The sequence below is a fragment of the Pseudorca crassidens genome, chromosome 6 (assembly GCF_039906515.1).
Source record: "Pseudorca crassidens isolate mPseCra1 chromosome 6, mPseCra1.hap1, whole genome shotgun sequence".
Classification (NCBI taxonomy): domain Eukaryota; kingdom Metazoa; phylum Chordata; class Mammalia; order Artiodactyla; family Delphinidae; genus Pseudorca; species Pseudorca crassidens.
Window position 1 is genome coordinate 69,580,279 of NC_090301.1, and position 22,309 is coordinate 69,602,587.

General features: G+C 34.7%; 1 protein-coding gene across 9 annotated transcripts in view; it reads right to left on the minus strand.

Annotated features, from left to right (window-relative positions):
- Positions 1-22,309, minus strand: part of SLC4A10 (solute carrier family 4 member 10) — a 312,233-nt gene that overhangs the window by 20,724 nt on the left and 269,200 nt on the right. For all 9 annotated transcript variants that reach the window (XM_067741735.1, XM_067741734.1, XM_067741740.1 and 6 more), the window contains 6 exons: positions 21,820-21,925; positions 16,206-16,367; positions 14,561-14,674; positions 13,157-13,318; positions 5,826-6,077; positions 4,357-4,425 (listed from right to left, as the gene is read on the minus strand). In XM_067741735.1, coding sequence (XP_067597836.1) covers positions 4,357-4,425; positions 5,826-6,077; positions 13,157-13,318; positions 14,561-14,674; positions 16,206-16,367; positions 21,820-21,925 — 865 coding nt within the window. The remainder of the gene's footprint in view (positions 1-4,356; positions 4,426-5,825; positions 6,078-13,156; positions 13,319-14,560; positions 14,675-16,205; positions 16,368-21,819; positions 21,926-22,309) is intronic.

The window sequence follows — 22,309 nt, forward strand, 5'->3', positions numbered from 1 at the left end:
ATCTCCTATGCATTTTAAGAGTAATATCAGATTTAGTCCTTAGCTACTTTATATAAGAAAATTGTAAGCAATTCTCATCAAATATTCCAAAATTACTCTAATATGCCAAGGAACAAATGCCCATGAAGTCAAGTAAGTGTTAGTGGCAAAACATCATGTTTGTCCAATAAAGATGTTAAAAAAAAAAATCATGTTTTACCAAAGCCTCCTAATATCCCAAATTCAACATAAACCCATCTTTCCTTCTGTGTGCAGCATGACCTTCCCTCAGGCTTCTAAACCAGAATCATACATAGTTTAGCCCATCCACTGTTCATTTATTCATTCATATTCATTTATACATTCCAAAAAATTTGTTGAAAACCTTCTATGCAGAGTACTAAGTGCTGAATTTGTTTCTGGTTTATCCATTTCTATATTGTTCACAAATATTTCACTGGGTCTTTTTATTTCTACCACCTAAATATGTCTTAAAATTACATGTCATTAAATAAATAAAACTCTGCGCGGTGGAGGTGGCAATAGGGAAGAAATAAAGTAAAATCCTTGGGGTTATAACCGAATGTTTCAATTTCTATAGAACTAATTTTTCCCAGCCACCATTTCTCCATTTGTGAAGTTATGTTATTGCATAAATGTACTTCAGTGTGTGAGTGCTTCACTTGTTATTGCTTAAATGGCACATTTGCTTTACTTTGGATTCCTGAAGTGCTGGAGTGAATATAAATGTGGTTATATATCAGAGTACAGAAACAGCATTCATGAGAACACGAATCTGTTTTTTCTGCCATGTTGCACAGTGAGAAGCCTAGATAAGTTTCTTAATATTACTGAACAGGTAACACATAGAGCCCTCCAACAAACAGGGTAACAAATTGACATGCTTCCTGAACGGTTGATATTCGGCACATTTTTAATTATTATTACTCAAGTAATGATAATCATGCTAAACGTATTCTGAGTTTTGCATTTGCCTTTGATCTTGTCCTAATATCAGTATCCCGTTTCCCCATCCAGTGAACCACAAAATACCAAATAGGAATTTCAACTCCCTGAGTTTGGGGCTCACTTAAATTTTCACTAACTCTGTTTCTCAGTGTGAAACCCTATTTGCTGTTTCATTGGTGCTATTTAGAACTCATTGTACTTTTCTCATGGGCCTTTGATAATGTTTTCCTCAATTTTCATTTGAAAGATTCACACCCCAAATAATTCCAAAATTTGACATTCTTGTTTAGTTCCAAACCTCACGGGTATAAAATCATGTGAGTGGAATTAGGGGGAAAAACCTGTTGCAGCCTATTAAAATGATTTTACTTTGTTTCTTAAACTTCTGCTGCTGTATTGATGTGAGCCCGAGGCCTAAGAATAAATACTTTTCACTTACGGTTGAAATTAGTACTCATGGAACCTCTGCCAAAGGCAAAAAACACCTAAAAAAACCCAGCAAAACAAATAAACAAAACCTTTTCAATACTCTTCCCTATCTGCCTTACCAAACCAATTCTTTTAAAATATATTTTTCATACATGAAGTTACAGCTGAGCAAATTAAATGTAGTTTGAGTAAAATTAAATGCATAACACTTCTCAACCATCTCCTTCTCCCAAGTTAATTTTACCCAGTGGCAGGCTGAACAGAGTCATGCTATGTACTTTGGGTGTTCAGTGATCTTACAGTAACTTCATATTAAAGTTTTGCCTCGGTTCTGACATTCAGTAGTATCCTAAGGCTAAAGTGGTTTTCCTTCTCCCAAAGGCAGAAGCTGGTTAGTTGTTTATTCAGGAAAAGAGTTCCTGTGCTGCCTGTCCCTCAGTGTTGAGAGTTTAGCTAAGCTATTCCATAGTGTTGCTGCCTTATCATCCATTTTGTTTGATCAAGCAGCCTGAGGTGACCTTAAACTACCCTAACCCCTCATGCAAGTGTACGTCTTAGCTGCCTGTAGAGTCGCAAATAGATATAAGTTCCTGACGTAGCTTCTCCAACGGCCCTTGTGATCAGCAACCACCCCTGCCCCCCACTGCCTTCTCCTTATACACCCCTTAGATAAGACTCCCACAAAGCTTACCAAAACCCTGCTCTTTCGATTTGAAGAGTCCAATTCGGCCTTAGCCCAGCAACCCCAAAGCACTCCACCCACTGACCCTAATAAAAGCATGTGTCCCAAGTCCTGTCTCCCTCTCTCTGTCTTCACTTTGTCTGGACCTCCCCATGCGGCCCCTCAAGGCCAGGTACTTCCTGTGTAGACCTGTGAGTGATAAACTTCTCTATTTCAGTTTCTCTTGTGGTCTGTTGTTGAACCGCAGTTCACCATCCAGCACCCTGTGCTCCACTTAAAAAGTGTTAATTTGACAAATTCATAGCACTTATTCAGAGGACTGTTCCTCTGTAGGTCTCTGAATGGCAGTGAGTCTGGCTTGTCAAAGAAAACGTGGTACTTTATACTGACTTTTAGCCAACAAAAACAAACTATACGTTACAATAAATAATCCTCAAAAGTAGTCTCTTTTTCAAGAAAATTTAAGTGTTTTGGAACAATAATGTTGTTATAAAACAAGATGATTCAAAGGTAAATTTAAGTCGAAACCTGTGTTAGTTCCCTAGTGCTGCTGTGACAAATTACAACTTGGTGGCTTAAACAATAGAAATTTATTTTCTCACAGTGTGGAGGCCAGAATTCCAAAATCAGAGTGTTGGTGGGCCATGCTCCCTCTGAAGGCAGTAGGGAAGAAAATTTCCTTGCCTCTTCCAGCTTCTGTTGGTTTCTGATGTACCTTGGCTTGTAGTGGCAAAATTCCAATCTCTGCCTCCACCTTTATGTGGCTTTCTTCCCTATGTCTCTCTGTGTCCTCTCCTCTCCTCTTCTTATAAGGACCCCAGTCATTGGATTTAGGGTTCACCCTAAATCCAGGGTGAGCTCATTTTGAAATCCATAACTAATTACATCTGCAAAGACTCTATTTCCAAATAAGGTCACATTGTGAGATTCCAGGTGGATATGAATGGTGGAAAGAGGCACTATTCAACCCACTACAGTAACATAAGCAGGAATAATTTGTCAACAGCCTCCGTAAAAATTTAGAATAATCTTGTGGTACTTTTGAAATGTGTCCACAGATTCTTTGGTATTATTCTCTTCAAGAGATGGACTCTAATTTCCCTCCCTGTGCGTGCGAACTGGACACAATGACTTGCTTCTAACAAATAGAAAAAAAGTGGAAGTGACCGTGCGTAACTTTGGAGCTTGTCAATAGGCACAGTGACTTTGCCCTCATTCTCTCTCTTGTATTGTTCACTGGGATGGAAGTTAGCTTCTCTAGTGTGAGGACATTTAAGTGTCTGATGGAGAGGCCTCCTACCAATAGCCAGAGAGGAACTAATGTCTCTTGCCCTCAGCTATATGATAAGCCATCTTGGACATACACCTTCTAGTCCTATTCAAGCCTTCAAATGACTGCAGCTCTTGTCCACATCTTGATAGCAACCACGTGAGACATCTTGAGCCAGAATCACCCAGCTAGTAAGTTCCCAAATTCATGACCCACAGAAACCGTGAGATAATAAATGTTTACTGTTTTAAGCCACTAAGTTTTATAGCAATTTGTAATGTAGCAATGGGAAATTAATACAAAAACTATATTTATTTAACCAATACTTAAACAATTAATAAGGTTTTCCTTATTAATTTACAAAATAATTCTATAAAGACAATTGTAATAACAACAGGAAAACAAACATAAAAGGAAAAAATATCACCCAGGAGCTCATTACCTTAATAAATTGTCTTTATTTCTCTACCTTCCTTCTTAATCCACCCACACTCACAGTTTTATAAACCTATCATAGCTACAACTCATTTTTCCACTTTTTCACTTTGCATTTCACTTTGTCATAAGCATCTTTACTGTGTTATTTTTATAGTCATCATATTTATCAATTTTAAACTAATGTTCCTTAGATAGCTTAATTATTTTACTGCTGTTGAATAATTGGGTTGTTTCCAATATTTTGATAATATGTGTTACAAGGAACATCTTTGTGCAAAATTTTTTTTCTGTTTTCATAGATAGGTGTCCACATACATGATCACAGTATCAAAGATCTAAAGTATTTGGATATATTTTTAAATGTACTGCTATCTTTTTCTAAAAGGATTATAAAGTCTAAACCTTTTACAGTTTTAATATACTCATAGTAAACAAAAGTATCCTCAGATTATGAACCAGTTTGAAGAAATTTAATTGTAGTCTGAAAGCTGCTCCTCAGATAATGGCATTTTTTTAGCTACCACATGACTTAGCATCAACAGACCTTAAGATAAGCCATCACAGATATGCTTGTATTACTGTAATTTACCTGAATCCCTTTTAGCGATGAAGCACCCATATAAAGGAACACTCCATATAGCACTGGCATAGGAATAAACTGTAAAAGAACAATTAGAAAAAAGGCACAAGTTATTTTCAAATATAATGTGGTCAATATATTCTGCACTTCCAAAGAAAAACACAGAAAAATAAATAAATATTTTAGAAGCAGTATAGGGCAGAGCCAGAAGACATGGGTTAAAATCCCAGCTCTAAGCACTTTTTAGCTGCATTACCTTAGGTAAGTTACCTAAGCTCTCTGTGCCTTAGTTTCCCAATATCTAAAAAGGGATAATAATAGGTCTGTTATAAGTATTTAATAGGTCAAAACCAATAAAAACACATATGATACGTAATAAACAATAAATATTAACTATTATTATTATGCTGCTTTAGGGAAATTTGAATTTTGTTTCACAATGGTAAGATATTTAGATTAAAGGTGAAGGATGGAGCTAACATCTAGACATTGTTCCTACAAAAGTGTAGGAACAGATACTTGTAAACATGTGGATTGTTCAATTTTTCTCTTTTTATTGGAATACCTCAGCATCATTTTTTTCTCTATAATTACTTATATAACATAGAAATTAGTTCTTGCAAATTGTGTAAATTATTAAATAAAGGTAAACTTGTATAAATTATTAAATAATTCAATTAGAATTTTCGAAGTATGGACAACTAAAATGAGTTATAATTTAAAATACAATGAACACACCTTTGAAGTACCTGTCAAAATTATATGACAAAACAATTACTCTTCAATGCTCTTTAAAATGGATTCAACTATTTTATTTTATTTTATTTTATATTTAAGGATAGAAGTGAGACATACTTTATTTCATAAATTGAGATTAATTTTATACACAGAAAAATAGCTGTTAGTAAAATTATGATGGGGTTTAATACACCCAAATACATTCAGAAAGTTCAGGATTCAACTACTTGAAACATAAAAAATAAGTATGTATAATAATGATGTTCATGTAGTAGTTTTATGAAACATTTAAAATACAAAACTGCATATGTGGCCGTGACCATGGCATTGCTTATCTCTGTACCTCCACCTTATATTAAGTAATATTAATTGCAAATATATCTGTCCACTGACAAGAAAATAGAAACTTTATTTTGTGTAGGCCTACAGTAAACTCAGGTCACAAGTCAGTCAGAGATGAGTGACTCTTTCCCATAACCTGATTTTCATTTCAAAATTACAATAATAATTTCCACAAATTTTACTCTGCCAGATTTAATTTTTTTATGTATTTAAGGATTCTAAAATATAGCACATAATTTCCCTTGTTAAGAAGCTATATAAACATGGTAAAAATTCATCACTTTCGTCACATGCCGTACAATATTTACAAATTGATGGCTTAGATTCAAATGAAATTTCTTAAACAATAATAAATATATTCTTCCTTCTCTCAAATTCATAAAGGCAGATTTCATTACCTTCAGAATACTGGTCATAAAGACTGATGAACCCATAAGAATAAAAATCATAAGCCCAGTAACCCTTTGCTCCCGAATGCCAAGAAATTTGGGTTGTTCTCCTGGAGCTGAACATTCTGATTCCAGTTTTAGGCTGTTGACATGAGTGATGGAGAGGACAGTGGCAGCCACAAACCACGGCAGGCCCATGATGGAGCACACACCAAGCATGACAGCCACCATTAATAGATCCAGATGGTACCCACAACCTTTCTGTTAAGAGAAAGAAAAGAGGATTCTCATACTACCTGAATTTGGCATAGAGACCAATGACACCACCACCATGGAATAGTAAAGAATAGAAAAGAGATACTATCTTGAATCTTGTATAACTGATTCTAAAATGCAAAATAAATTAAAAAGATAACAGTCTCAAAATATATAATCTACTTAAAGAAAAGTTGCAGGTGTTCCTACTGCAATTATGATTATAGTGGCTTCTACATATTTTAATAGGTTTAATGTAATTCTGGCTTAATGGTACATTAGTTTCCATTCTACTTCTATTGAATAGGTAAAGTCATTATCAAATACAGTCACTTCACTTTGGTTCCTTAAATGGGCAGGTTAATTTGCAATTCATATGTCTAGTCTTTCATCATTAATTCATACGAAAAATATTGAGCATCAATTATATACCAGGCATCAGGCTGAGAAAACAAAGTATGGGCTGTGTCCACAGCAGAGCTAAGAATGGCTTGGTTGTGACTAGAAACCACTTCCTGACAATACCCAAGAAGCCTTTCTGTTAATATCTCCTAAAGAAAAACTCTTCTTAAACCCTCAGTTTCCAATTGCCCTGTTTTGTCTCAATGGTTGACTTTTACTGGGAAAAATAATATCATAGAACCTAAACTTCCATATATACTCATTTTTATCTTAATATATTACTACTGCATCTTGTTCTCATCTGTTTCAGTTTCAGCACTGGAAAAATTTGGCCTCTCCTTAAAGTGATAGTTTTTGTGTTTTCTATCTCCTCTATGATCCTCCTGTGCTATCACTGGCCTCCAGAGGATTTCTTGAACCAGGCAGGAAATGTAAATGAGGAAAAATGGGTGCAAGGGACATGTGGAGGTGGGGGGACCTGGAGACTGCTCCCTAGCGGAGGGTGATTAGCTAAGAGTTCTCTGAGGAGACAAACTGAAGAATGGAGAAGAACCGAGTTACCCTCTTCCTCCATCCCCTGTAGGAAATTGACAGTGTAAAGCCTCAGAGGCAGCAAATGGTACTTTACGTTCCAACTCTTAATGACTACTTCATGAGAGGTGCTGTAATAAAATGCTTAAGGGTATAAGTTCTGGAGACAGGTGGCCTGGAATCAAATGCTGGCTCAACCAATGATCTTGGGCAAATCATTTAACTTCTTGTGCCTCTGTTTCCCTGTCTGAAAAATGGTGATGATAACACCATCTTGCTGGGTTGTTGTGAGAATTAAATAATTTGCAAATGATTTTGCACATCATTTAGAACAATGTCTGATATTTTAGTAAGTACCCAGTAAATGTTAGGGGCTATTATATTCTAGCAGTTGAACAATACATTTTTCTTTTGTACTCACTTGTTTCAAGGATCCTCAATAAAAATATATAAATGTTTCTTAAGGGCAGGTAAACTTGTCATACAATTTCTCAGTATATCTCAGTTTTTAGTGCAATCATTGACGTACAATAAGCAATCATAAAGTTACAGATTGACTTTTTTAAAAGGAAATATGCATTATTGAAACAGTTTTTAGAATCAAACAGGTATAATTTTAAAATAAATATAGCTGCTAAAATTAGTATTATGAACACGAGCAAAATTTACCAATTATTCTAGAGGAATAATTTTGGCTTTTCTTACAGGCAGTTTTACCAAGCTGCAAGCAGTTTCCAGCTAATCTGAAAGCTATTAGAGCCTGGAGGGTGAAACATACCGAGTATCTGACATGTATTCGTCATGGCAGTGTTTTCTTTCTGCTATTTTATTTTGTTGTTTTATTAAGAAAAACACCCTTAAAATCGGTTGTACTTCCTTCCCTTTCTGCTTATCCCTGACAAATTATAAAAGTGTAGGAGATGACAGCGAGGAGAAAATGAGAGATGCCACATAAGGACCTTTTCCTCCTGCATTGTCACCAATTCCGTGGCACCCCTCCTTGGGTCAGCTGAGCTGGGGCAATGCTCCAGTTCACCCAAATGCCTAACCTCAATTTCCCTTGTGAATATGACTCTAGAAACCTTTTTTTGCTAGTAACTCAGGAGAGGTTTTCATTATTAAGAGATGGAGGGTGGGAAGAGAAACACCCTGGTGTCAGCATGACCAAAAAGGTGTAACCAGCTTCACTAGGGCCATACTCTGGTCCCCTGGCCTTTTTGCAGAACATTTTGGAAAATGTAGTTGCGTAGAACTCAAATTTTAGTCCCATTAAAGGACCACATCTTAACCAGTTAGAGGAGTGTCTTGTCCTGGGACCTCTGGAGTGTGAAGAATATAGAACAGCAAAGGACCTGACCCTTAAGCCTCCATCGCTGAGGCAATACAATGTGAATGGTGCCCCCTGGGCAGTTTTGCAAAGTTGTGGTACTGCTAAGAGAGAATGGAAGAGGTGCTAGTAGCTGAGAGGTAAACATTAGAGGAGGGCAAAGGACATGGGGCCTTGAGAGTCAGGCTTGTGCGTTTAGCACACCCTGGACTCTCCCAGGGTCCATGCTCCCTATGGCTTAATAATATGAGGAAGGCCTTCATGAGAGTGATTTCCTACAGCTCTTGTCTTAGTGTTTTAAAAATATGATACAAATGTAAACAGTGGGATTCTAGATTGCAGGAAGCAGACAAAATAATGCTTTCCGAGGGAATAATTTCCTTTTTAAACTTAGAAAGCAAGCTTTGTAAAGTCCAAGTAGATAATAAAAACAAAAATACAATTTCCCCCGATTATGTTATACAACAATGGGAGCATCTTAATTTAATGTGAATCAAAGGAAATAAAGCAGTTCTGGCACTTCCACTAATTAGTCATTATCCTTCTTCTTGCCTTTCATTTAAAATGTCTTTAAAAACATGGTCTTTGTAACCATATTATTAGCTGATAGGCATGCCAGCCAAAGGGAAGTATCCCTTTGTCAGAGAGAGAACTGTGCACCTTCTAACATATTTCTGTAGATTTTTTTTCTGAAATAAAGACAGAACCAGAGCTTCTATTCTCACATTCATCCATGAATCACGGGAAATGGACATATGGGAGGAAAAGGGAGCATAGCAACAGGTGATGCTGCACCAGACCCCACTAAAACCAACATGCAGCAAGACAAGAGGCCAGCCAAGAGGACCATCTGATACCCAGATGCCACTGCTGAAAAAATTCGTCTCAAAGCTTGGCAGCAACTTCCTGCATCTGTCAAGTTAACCACATAAAAGACTATAGATTGACATGAAGAACCAGGCTGACAAAGAGGGCAAAAAAGAACATATCAAATGCCATAATCATCAAGAGAATGTAGTGCCAAATGAATGTTGCAAATGCATCCATTTACTCAAGTGATCTGGAATTGTATTGCTGTTTATTAAAAATGATGTCAAAAGAAGGCTGAACTGTCTACAGAAACATGTAGAAAAGCCCACGGTTGTATCTTAACAGAAACTTTCTTTTCTGAAAGATAATATCTAACTATCCACTTTTAGAGAATGTACTTTTTTTAAAAAAAGTGGATATTTTTAATCCTTTTCAAAGGGATTCAGTTAACCAATGCTTATTCCACTTCTCTAGGGAAGAAACAAACAAATGAGAAATGCTAGAGAGAGTATGAATTGACGTCTATATACAATATAGATGAAATCTGCATTCTCAAGTGTTTACATTTGCAACTTCTGATACCTTTGAATGACCCAAAGGATCATGAGGTGCAGTGAGTTAGAGTTTTGCTAATCTTGAAATTCTTCGTTCTGAGGGAGGAGTTAGTCACTTAGCCTGTGAGTTGGGGCTAGACTCCTCATCTCAACACAGCTTTATTACGTATACAGTAACACTCACAAAACGATAAAGAGATTTTTACTGGCAGGAAAAAATCCTCTAAAAGAAAACCAACTACTGGATTTGGTAATGGAAGTGAAGAAAAAGTGAAAAGATCTAAAATATAAGTTTGAGAGAGATAAAGAATGAAACGATGAATTTCTAGGTGACTCGGATATGTGATGTAGACTTAGATACATGATGTGGCCTCTACCAGGTGCTTGATACAGAAGCTAGAAATCATCATTCATTAAACTATCTCAGGGAATGCTCCAACCAAGGCAAAAATGGGTTTTCAAGGGAGAAAAAAAAAATAAGTAAAAGCTGAAAATGTGGTTAACTTGTGGTCTGGGGATATATTCAAGAAACATGTGTCTTTTTGTGACAATGTGATTCAAGTTAAAGCCAGAGACTGTGCAAACACTTCAGGGAAGCAACAGGCGGGAGAGTGGCTATGGAACAAACCATTACTCTGAGTAAAGAACATTCTGAGAAAGTGATTTTTTGCTGTTATTAACAGGAAAATCAGTAGCAGCAGACCACACTGTAGTGAAGCTTAGAGAAGACAAGGGTTAAAGGCCAAAAAAAAAAAAAAGTGTTCGGTGTAGATAAAATATGTCTTCACTGGAAGGAACTTACTTTGCAAATATCCATATCCAAGGAGGAGAATGGGGTGTTCAGACTCACAGTGGCCAAGAAAAGTCTAACTCTTCTGCTTGCGGCAATGTAGCAAATTTATGATTAAGCCAGATTTGCTGTTTACTAAATCCAGGCTATTAAGGGGTAAAATATGAATCTTTTGATTACATAGTCATTTGTACAATAAAAAGTAATGTACAAATAATGTAATATAGTTTAATAATATAGTCTCAAGTTTGTCTCAGTGACAAAAATATTAAATGCTTTAGTTCTACATTTAATTTTATAAATGCAGATACTTGAAAGGACCACTTAAAGAATGCTTTATTATATTTTAGCTATTCTATATGATATGTAAAGGGGAGGTAAATATAGTATATTTGTTGATGTGGAGCTTTGGAAAGTCTGTGAATGTCAAGGGCTTACCATGGGCTCATGAAGAACAAGGAGCAAGCAATATGTGATTTATAAGGTGGAGAGATCTGGAAACAGCAAGCATACAGGACAGCCAAAAAGGTAACATCACCTTGGGCAATTCTTCATTTACTTCCACATTCTGTTTTAATGATTCCACTAATATTTAGAAAAAAATTTTACAAGGAAAATTTCTCAGTTAACTCAGTGATATTTCTGTCTAATTATAAAAGCCAAAAAAACCCCAACTTCCTTTGAAAGGGAAACAATGACTACATAGCTTACTTTCTTTCTAAAACAGGAGTCTTTTAGTTCATTTTAAAACATGTGCCATACAAGGAAATATATATACTGCCATTAAAAATGATAATGCAGATTTATATTTATATTGTTGGCATCGGATAATTGCCATTATAATGCTCTTATGTAAAAACAACAAGCAACATATGTAGTATGAAAATACAAATTTTGGTGTATAATTAAAACAGAAATGGGAAAAATAGAGATGTTTTCAGTTTAAAAAAATAAACTGGTGTCTAGGAAAAATGATTTCCTACTCCTTAGAGAGTAGCAGACTAACAGCATTCAACATTAAGTTCTTAACACCGATTTTATAGATCTACTTAATCAACTACATAACTTTAATAATTAAGTTGTGGTGGTATTTGCTTTTGCAGAAGGCTGATATTTTAAAAGCAAATAATATTTTTGAATGATTGATATTAAATAAGTTGACTACTAATTTGGAAATCTGAATTTCTTGTTTTGAGAGCTGTAAATGATTTAAAGTTTCTAATATTGAATAATGTAGTTCAGCAGTATTTTGGGGCCAGCTCATACAGACTTATAAGAACCAATTGTTTAATTTTCAAATATTTTCCTGCCAATTTTTTGATGTCACTCTTTTAGCTTGAAATGGGCCACGATGGGAGTATTGACATCATGAAAATCGGCAAACATTATAAATCAGGGTATTTCTTTTTATACACAGAGGACTGGTTGTTAAACATGTACCAGCACATCACTGGTCTAGTTCCTAAGACTTCATGTGATATTTTGGTAGAATACATCTTTAATAATCAAAAAATTTTTTGACCAAAACAAGAAGTGAATATGAACTCATTTTAAAAAAGGTTTTTGAGCACGCTTAAGTTACTTTCTACAAAGAGAATAAAGAATACTCCTTATTTTAAGAGAGACACACACTCTCCCCAATATAATAGACAAAATTCCTTTTCAGTAAGATTTATTACAAATAACTGTGCTTTCTTATACTTATGTCATTACTACTTCCCATCAAATACTTCAATCAATCTGATTTTTAAATCTTTCTAACAAACATACTTAAAAATTCTATAAAGTATGATTTCTGTTGCTCTGACAATGAAACTTTTCCTAGAGTTTAAAGAGTATGTGAAGATAGCTGGCAATTATCCCATGATACCAGAAAAAACAAGATTGTGCCTGTTCTGTTTTTGTAAGGTTTGATTCAGAGTACTTTTAACCATTCAATGATTTTTTTGATTTTATTTAACATATTCCTATAAATGATAGTGCTCACACTACACATCTCAGACAAACTGCACACCAGTGAACAGCTAATTTTTCACAGTTGCCAAATGGCAGGGTCAGAATATAATAAATAAGATACATTCATATTTATTCTTTTTGTAAAAGAAAGTCATTAGAATCTGCACTAAAATTCAACAAAGATGTCACAAACTATAATATGACTGGTTTTAATGTCATAGACATTATAGATGGAGGAACGACTAAAGAAAATGAGAATTATTTGAAGATGTAATTTGTTCCAAAATGAATGCAATCTAATAGATATACTTAAGGTCAAATAGAGAAATAGAAGAACCCCAGACGTAAGACAAATTGGTAAAGCTACACTTCACCAAAATAGATTATTTCATTACAGTGTGTTAAACATGGTAAAGAAAGCTAGAACTTTGCCAATGTTTTTAAATTTTAAGTCCTGGAGGTAGGGTTCCAGAGTTCAGAGCTCAGCCAAGTGCTATAATTAAATTAATTAATTAATAATTAATAAATTAATGTTAAACTTATCGTCAGACAAAGTACCATGAATATAGAAAATAAAATTATGAATCTGAAAATATTTTAATATTTCACTATGCAAATGACTATAGAATACAAAATATAATAAACATCAGTATAAAGTATAATTGACATCCGTTGAATCACAATGATTTACATTAAAATGGAGGTTAAAATATACCTTTAGCTTATGCTCTTTTCTGTTGATGATGACGGCTGTAATCTGTTGGTCCATAAAAATTAGAATAGTACAAAGTAAAGCTGGAATAACAGCAGCTATTACTGTCCACCATGGATTTGGGCCTAAAGGTGTAATAAACCAGCCACGATCATCTCTTGTGGGCTGTGAAAAATTAAAGAATGCACAGTTATTAACTGGATTAATGAATACCTAATCAAATTGTCTTACAGATAATACCAGGAAAACCCTAGTTATAAACTGATATGCCAAGTGAATTATATATTTAATAATAATAATATTCACAAAGCATTTATAAGGTACCAGACACTATTCTAAGTGCTTTAAATATTTTAACTCATTTTTTTCTTCACAACAGTCTAAAGAAGATACAGATAAGGAAACTGAGACATAGAGAGGTTCAGTAAATTTTTCAAGGTCCCAAAGCTAGTAAGTGGTGGAGATAGGATTTCAGCTCTGACAAACTGACTCACAAATTTGTGTTCTCAATCAATACCTATATTAAATAAAATCATATTAATATTTATCATTTATGATTGGCAAATTTATTTACATTTACAAATATCACATTGACCACTGTGTATAACTCTTATTTTAGACGTGTATCCAGGTCACTATGTAATAATGTCAAAAAGACGTTTGGTCACATCATGGGCTCAGGGAAAGGTTCAAACATGGCTGGTGCCTGAGATGAGACCCAAAGGAAATCATTTTGACGATTCTTTGAGGAAGTCCCTAGCTATTTTTTTTTTTTTTTTTTTTTTGCAGTACGCGGGCCTCTCACTGCTGTGGCCTCTCCCGCCGCGGAGCACAGGCTCCGGACGCGCAGGCCCAGCGGCCATGGCCCAGGGGCCCAGCTGCTCCGCGGCACGTGGGATCCTCCTGGACTGGGGCACGAACCCGCGTCCCCTCCATCGGCAGGAGGACCCTCAACCACTGCGCCACCAGGGAAGCCCCCTCGCTCTTTTTGATAGGTGAGAAAACAGGTTCAGAGAGGTAAAGTAACTGGCCCAAGGTTGCATAGTTAGTAACATGGTCTGAACTCTATTCCAGACCTAATTTTATCTGTTTTCAAGGCCTATCCACTGTGCGTCACCCTTACTTTCAAAATGCTTCCTTATCTTTTAAGAATATAGATATTCCCACTGGAATAATTGACAGAAATTTTTTTCAAGCTGCCTCTAGGTTTCCATTTCTGTGATTTCTATTTTTTTAATATTAGGCCAAAATTTTAGTCATGCTGTGGGCATTTTATTTACTGTTATATTAATCTATATTCTTTATATTTTCATGAAAATCCCAAGAACTAGGGTTATAGCCATCATCTGAATAAAAATTAGACCTACAGAGATGGAGAGATGATAGTAAATCCTATGATAACTTCACCTTGAAAACACTTGGTACTTGTAGTTTTGGAGATGGGATCCCAATGGCATAGTCAATTAAAACCATACACAGAATCGTAAGAAAGACAGCAAAGTCGCTCACTATGGATCGCACCTAAACATAATGAAAACACTTGTCACTTGAAGGAACTATAAATAGTGAAGAATACTCAGGAACATAATCTAGAATCACACTTTATGACATAATATCATAATATTATATTTTACGCATACTATAATATTACTACTAACTCTTGTCATATTTATATTTATGTATCTCTGTCATTAGGATGAATACACACTCAACATTTTCAAAATGAGGCATTATGGAATAGCTACAATGGTGATTGTGCTGTTTTCATTTAAAATCTAAGTTTATTATGGGAATCTTGCATGATACAATATCACTACATCAGCAGTGCTGATAAAAATCTAAGTTTATTATGAATTCCAGTATGTGAATATTTATTTCACAGAATAAGGTTGCATGGCTAGAATTTCGCTATATTTTAGTACTCTTTCTCACGTAGGTAACATTTTAATATCATAAACCTGAAATACCATGAAATAAAATTATCTATTTTTATTGAAGTTAGTTAGTTTATCTGAGCTACAAGTATGGCAGCAGGTAATTTGCACAACAGAGTAAGCAAATTTAAAAGTTATTCTATGTAAGCCAGTTTTTAAAGCCATTTCTCTTTTATAAAGCCTTCATTGAGAAAAATTCTTAAACAATAATCAACAAGATCTGCCTTTTATTAGGCTGCCTTTATGACGCACACACAAACACATACAAAATGCAGGAGTTTGATACAAAAAAGATAATTCTATATTAATCAAATTAAGCTTTGGGGGGAAAGAAATGAATCTTCCACGTTACGGAAGGAAGAGGTAAGAAAAACAGAAGTTTCTCTCAAACAGCAGTTCTTAAAACATTTTCCCAGAGTAGAATTTTCATCACAATTTTTAGCTCATCCTTAAAAAGCTTGTTTTCTTGTTTCTTTTCTTTCTTTTTCTTTTCTCCTTCCTTCCTTCCTCCTTCCCTCCCTCCCTCCCTTCCTTCCTTCCTTCTTTTTTGGCTGAGTCAGACCTTATAGGTGTTACTTTGCAGTGTTAAATATTGAACTAAGCTGTTTCTCTGTTTACTTTCCTTTCCAAATATGCAGATGCAAACGTGGTGGGTTAGGCGGAGGGACTGACACTTTAAAAATGAAAAAGAGGATAGTGTTCCAATGAGTCTTGCAGGGGCTTTCCCAATTACAGAATGTAACAGTGGCTCCTATGAGGTGTCTGTCAGGCTGGAATAGTTCCCACTGTTCACTGGGCAAGAAAGTGACAATCAGTAATGCAGTGTGTGCTTTTGAGTTCCAAAAATGAAAGTGGGAAAGTGGGAGTTTATCTCTGGGATTTGAAGTTAGGAGATAAGCCTGGAGGGAATGTGTACTCCTAGCACTGTATCACAAAATGCTTTCTCTTACCTCCCTCACCATGCCCACTCCTAAACTGGCAGCTCAATCACACAAAAACCTTTTCGTGGCTCCTTTAACGACAGCAATAGCTCTTTCTTTTGTCCTAAAACACACATGACTCCATAACATGCTTTATGTTGGTTCACGTTTTGATCAGAAAAATTGTAGTCTAAGTACCTTGGTTGGAAAATAGCGGCTAGTCTTGAACTGCTTCAGTGTGGCTGACAGAGTAACTGTGGAAAAGAACAGGATCACTGACCAAAATAGAACATCTGGAACATATGGGTGCTCGTGGCCACAAGCTCGTCCAACATACTCTCCATGTAATGATTTGCATTCCTGCCAGAGGAAGGAAAACAAATGGAGCTATTAAGCAAAAAAGGTGGACACGTTTCTTTCAGAAAACTAACATCTTAAGATTGCTTGCAGTTGAGTTGCTGAAGTTTTCAGTTATGGCTCCTAGTTGCATAGGTAGTGAGCAATATGAACCACTTCTAAAATTCTTGCCTTTTCAAATTAAGTTTAAATCTATGAAACTAACTGATTTATCAATCACCATCTTAATGAATTTTCACATCAACCCTATAAAATAGGTAGTTATTATTATTTCTATTTCATGTCTGAGGAAACTGAGGTGTAGAGAAGTTAAGTAATTGGCTATGGGCTCACCGCTGCTGGGTGGCAGCAGAGTTGTGATACAAACATGATATTCCTTTGGTGGGAATATTATTAAAGAAGAACAATGATTTTGTAGAATTATCTAGTCCAAAAGCTCCCAAGAAAGGTGAGAAAAGCAACAAAAAACTATGATACATTATTACTGGAGTGAAACTGAAAGTCAAAGATGGGGCTCAAATTTAAATTATAGAACAAAAGAGAAAAAAGTATAGAAGCAATGCAAAGTTCATATTTACTATGACTTCTTCATGGTCTTTTTTTTTTTCCTGGTATATATTTTATAAGCCTCTGAAGGATCATTTCTAATTGCTGCCTTAGCCATGAGGTGGCAGCAAAGTCAAAAAAATTTCCTTTCTTGGAGGAAAAAAACTGAGCATTTTAAACATTAATATTTTGAAATTAAAACTTTTTAAAAACGTTTTGCTTTTTACTATTTTAATTTAAAGATTAGAACACTAAATTTTAATTTTTTATTTCAAAACAGAGAAAAGAATGGTTTAAGTGATCCAGTGACCTTGTTAGTACTTGAGATATCTGGACCTGAACAGAAACTGAATTGTGCCATATACTTAAAGATCTTAGAGAAAAATATGGACTGACGGACTGATCACCAACAGAGACTGTCCAATGAACAAAGTTTCAGGCCCTGGAGTCCTTGTATAGCAGAAAACAAATACCTTCAAAAGATTCTAGACTAAATCACAGATTGTTACATGGTTATCCAAAAACAAACTAGTAAAATCTACTTGGGGCAGCTACCCCTAAGGCTAGGATTCTTGAGAAATATTGTTTGTATACTTTATAATTATCTAACACAATTCCATTCCCTTTTCTAATCTAACTGCAAATGCTACATTCTTTGCTAGCTAAAGTTGAATTCCAATTATCTATTTTAATATAGAGCACAATGACTTGGCTAATTGAAAAACCAAAGAAAAATCCCCCAGGCCTTAATTATAGCTTTAATTTTCCTTCTCTCAAAACTCTGTTAAAATAGATAAAGTAGCAAAAATGAATCCTTGAATTTTTTAGTCCCGTCTCTTGCCCCTTGTCCAGAGATACTAGTATAGCAATTACTAAGCAAAGTAATGGTTAAGAAGAATGGATAAATACAAAGAGGAGCTAGAAGCTCTGTTGTAAACACATTATCTAAATATTTGTGATCAGTCTTTTGTGCAGATATAAAAGTCCTCCAAGTCTTGGACTTGACTGGGTCTTGTTCTCAAATCTTAGGAACATAGAAACCATTTAAAGGATCATTTAACTGTCTTATAATCTATAATACATTGCCAATAGCTTGCCTAGTTACTTTAATTCAAAGCAAATTCGAAAAGTGTATTTATTTTTTCTTCCTTTTAGGGGGACAATATGCTATTTAAAAAGGAAAAATTGTGAACTACTAAATTCTACATTTATTTTCTGGTTTATACTAACTGTACCTTTAACACACACACACACACACACACACACACACACACACACACACACACACACACACAAAACAAGTACTGAGATTTGGAAGAGAAAACTAAATCCAAATCCTGTTCTCTTATTTTGAGTCTCACATATGGTTTCACTTACAAAAATGAAAAACTGCTTGTTGACAAACTCATTTCTACTAATTATTCTTCAACACGTTCTAAGTTTCAGCAGTGTTATAAGTTGGTAAAAATTAAGTTTGATAAAATAAGAAATTAAAGTTGGCATTAGTGTCCTGCCCCTTAGTTATATATAAGCTAAATATGTAATTCTGGCACTAAAACGATTCTTAACCAATTGCTAGTTAATTGCTTGTGAATATTTTAAACCTCGCCTAGGAATTCCTTTATAATGACAGATTTTGAGATACTGCTAAAAATATATATAAACATAGAAACCTAAGTGTTCTAGCTTGCTATAAAACACTTGAATTAGGCATTATTCACAATAGCCAAGATATGGAAATAACCTAGATGTCTGTCAATGGATGAATGGATTAAGAAAATGTAGTATAAATATATAACAGAATATCATTCCCTTAAAAAGGAAGGAAATCCTGCCATTGCAACAACATGGATGAATCTGGAGGACATTATGCTGACTGATATAAGCCAGACACAGAAAGACAAACACTATATGATTTAACTTACATGTGGAATCTAAAAATGTCAAACTCAGAAGCAGAGAGTAGAATGATGGTTACTAATGGCTGGGGACAGGGGAAACATGGGGAAATATTGGCCGAAGGGTACAAACTTTCAGTTATGCAGGATAAATTATGAAGATCTAATGTATAACATGGTGACTATGGTTAATAATATTGCATTAAATAATTGAAATTTGCTGAGAGAGTAGATCTTAATTGTTTTCACCAAAAAAAAAAAAAAGGTAACTATTTGAGGTGATGGATATGTTAATTAGCTTGATTACGGTAATCATTCACATCATATACATATACCGAAACATCATATTGTATACCTTAAATATACAAAATTTTTATTTGTCAATTATACCTCAATAAAGCTGGAAAACAAAATCAACCAAAACAAGATATTTACATTAAATAGTAAATTTGTGATTTGAGACTATTTTTCAAAACGATCATTAAATATTTATTGAACACTTATTATGCATACAGCTGTTTGGGAGAATCAAAGAAAGCTGAAGTTCTTTGCCCTTGCTGAGTTAGCAAGGTATAAATTACAATTAATGAGATATGTAACAATTCAATTAAAAATCATCACATGAATAATATACAAAGTAGATATTACATGACTATTTTTACAAAACTAGTTATAATATCCATTAGCACAGTGCTTTATTAATACAATGTTTTTGATAATACTAATGGTTATGCTGAGGAAAGAAATCCCAGAATAACAATTAAGACAAAACAATTTTATGGCCCTCATTGACTTAAAAATTGTAAGACTTTTTCATTACGTAGCAGTCCCTTTGGTGATAAATGCTATTTCTGGTCAAGATTAGCAATTACCTATTGCAAAAACTGCTTTTAACTAATGAAAAATAATATGAAAATTTCTGCCAGAATGTTAACTCCTAGTACAGAACTTCAAGAAAAAAACCACAGTGCTAGATTTGCTTTGATTGCAAAATATTTTTCACTGTACTCTGCTTGACCCTAAAACTTCTAATATTTAAAATTAACTCATGGCTAGCTAGATCAATTGTGCTAAGAGTCTCTTTGAAAGTTATGATTCAGGGTTTGCTACTACATGGAATGAATATTATTATTTAATATTAAATTATTCAAGACTATAAAACACAGAGTAAATTATCATGTTAAATAATCTAGAGATGAGATTATTGGGTTACTGTATTGTAGGGGACACCAAGATGAGGGACAAAAGCAAGGGACTCAAGACATAATATCTTTATAGTTTACAAAAGGGAAATATAAATAGAAGATGCACTGCTGAATGGACCAACCACAATCCCATGTCTAAATTCTGAATAACTGTAGCATTCTTTCTTGTTCAGCTCATCATTTCTTTTACTGATCGATTTAAATGGCTCTCTGAAAGGAAACAGTTTGGTAATGTTATTTTTTCTAAGAAAAATAGGACAGAATAAATGTTAACCATAACAGAAGAAAACAACAAAAGTAAGTGAAGGCTTATTTTAGAGCAAATGACTAGCATAAGAGGAAAAGTAGTAAAATATAGGTCAAGATAGAATTTTAAACAGAAGGTAAGTAATTTGATTTTGATTCTGAAAGAAAATATTTAATGAGGAAAATTGATAAAATAGGCAATAGGTCAAGTGGTCTTACAAGAATCATGTTTAGAGTTTTATAACATTTGTACAACAAAAAAGATTTCTGTGTGTCACTAACTGGCTCACTTACTAAATGATATGTTTTTCATAAAATGAACTAGAATTTATATAGTTTTATGCCCATGGTTATAATGGGATTTGAGCTTATATGGGTAGATAAAGTGGCAGAAGCTTTGGATTGTAATGTTTGTAACTGGGAAGAATAGAGAAGAAACTAGAATGACTCAGATTTTAATACTTATTAAAACCAGAACACTTTCGATTTTTCCAATTATGAGATTTGATTGACCAGAAGTAAAGGATGCAAATGTAGATGGAAAAGGAGGTGCACAAATATTGCAAGAGATTAAGAAGAACTGAGAAATTCAGCTATGAGGGGGGAAAAAGATACCACAAAAAAAGAGGAAAGCCAAAAATATTTTTAAAGGTATAAGATTTAACTTTGATAGGTGAAAAATATGTTGCATTCTATTTCTTGAATGTAGGATAAAGAGAAAATGGAAGTAGAAAATCTTCCTGAGGGAGGTGCCAGAATTTTATTAAGAAAAGTGACTTTTGTTTTTCCAAAAAGTTCAATATTTACACTAAAATATTAACAAACATCCCCTCCCCCTTAACATATTCTGAACAGCTGGAGCAGTATTACAGAGTAAAGTAAAAGCATTCTGGGTTCTTTACACAGAAGGCTGACTTAGTTTTGCCATACGGTTTCATTTAGGTCAACACTACTCTTATTTAATGTGCTTTCAGTTAATCTAGTCACATTATGCCATATATGTGTGCTTTCAGAGTAACTCAGGCCTAATAACTACTGGAAAAACTTAATAATGAAAGAAAACCCCAGTAAACTTATGCATACTTGAAATGAATGAAATCAAAACCATCACTTTTATAATAGTATTTGTTTAAAACACTTAACTTAGTGGCAATAATTCATTCAAAAAGTCAATAAAAGCCCTTATAGTAATAAGATTCAAGGTATGACCTATTTTTCTTTTTTAAAAATTAATTAATTAATTTATGGCTGTGTTGGGTCTTTGTTGCTGCATGCGGGCTTTCTCTAGTTGCGGCGAGTGGGTTGTGGTGTGCGGGCTTTTCATTGCAGTGGCTTCTCTTGTTGTAGAGCATGGACTCTATGCGCACGGGCTCAGTAGTTGTGGCTTGTGAGCTCTAGAGCGCAGGCTCAGTAGTTGTAGCACATGGGCTTAGTTGTTCCGTGGAATGTGGGATCTTCCCGGACCAGTGCTCAAACCCATGTCCCCTGCATTGGCAGGCGAATTCTTAACCACTGTGCCACCAGGGAAGTCCATGACTTATTTTTCAATGTTTCACTTACCGACACAGTTAGGTTCTCCCAAATTATGTCAGAGGCAGAAATATTGGACTCCCTCCATTCCTTCAAAGTATCATTGCTAGGATTATGTGGTTCCACACAGTTACACCTGCAAAGGCAAAACAGTGTCTTTTGTGAAGTATCTTTTTGTCACCATACTTAAAACAAATTTGTGATGGGTCCTTCTTCCCCAGTCACAGCCTTCCTCCATCTGAGAGATAAGTAGGTAGGTCATCCTAAACTCCAAAACACACTATTTTCAGACAGAGGATAGATATATTGTTAGGACATTAGATCACTTCTAATGTTTCCTGGAATGAGAGGTCATTCCCTCTCTGTCCCCATCAGAGGAAATTTTTTAAAGTGTAGGTTAGAACACAGGGCTTTTGAGGCCTTTTAAACCAAGATGCTTTCTAGACCTTACAACAACCATTTGCCTCTAAATTATAAGTCAAGTGGGAAAAAATTATAAATATTCAAATGTATTATTATA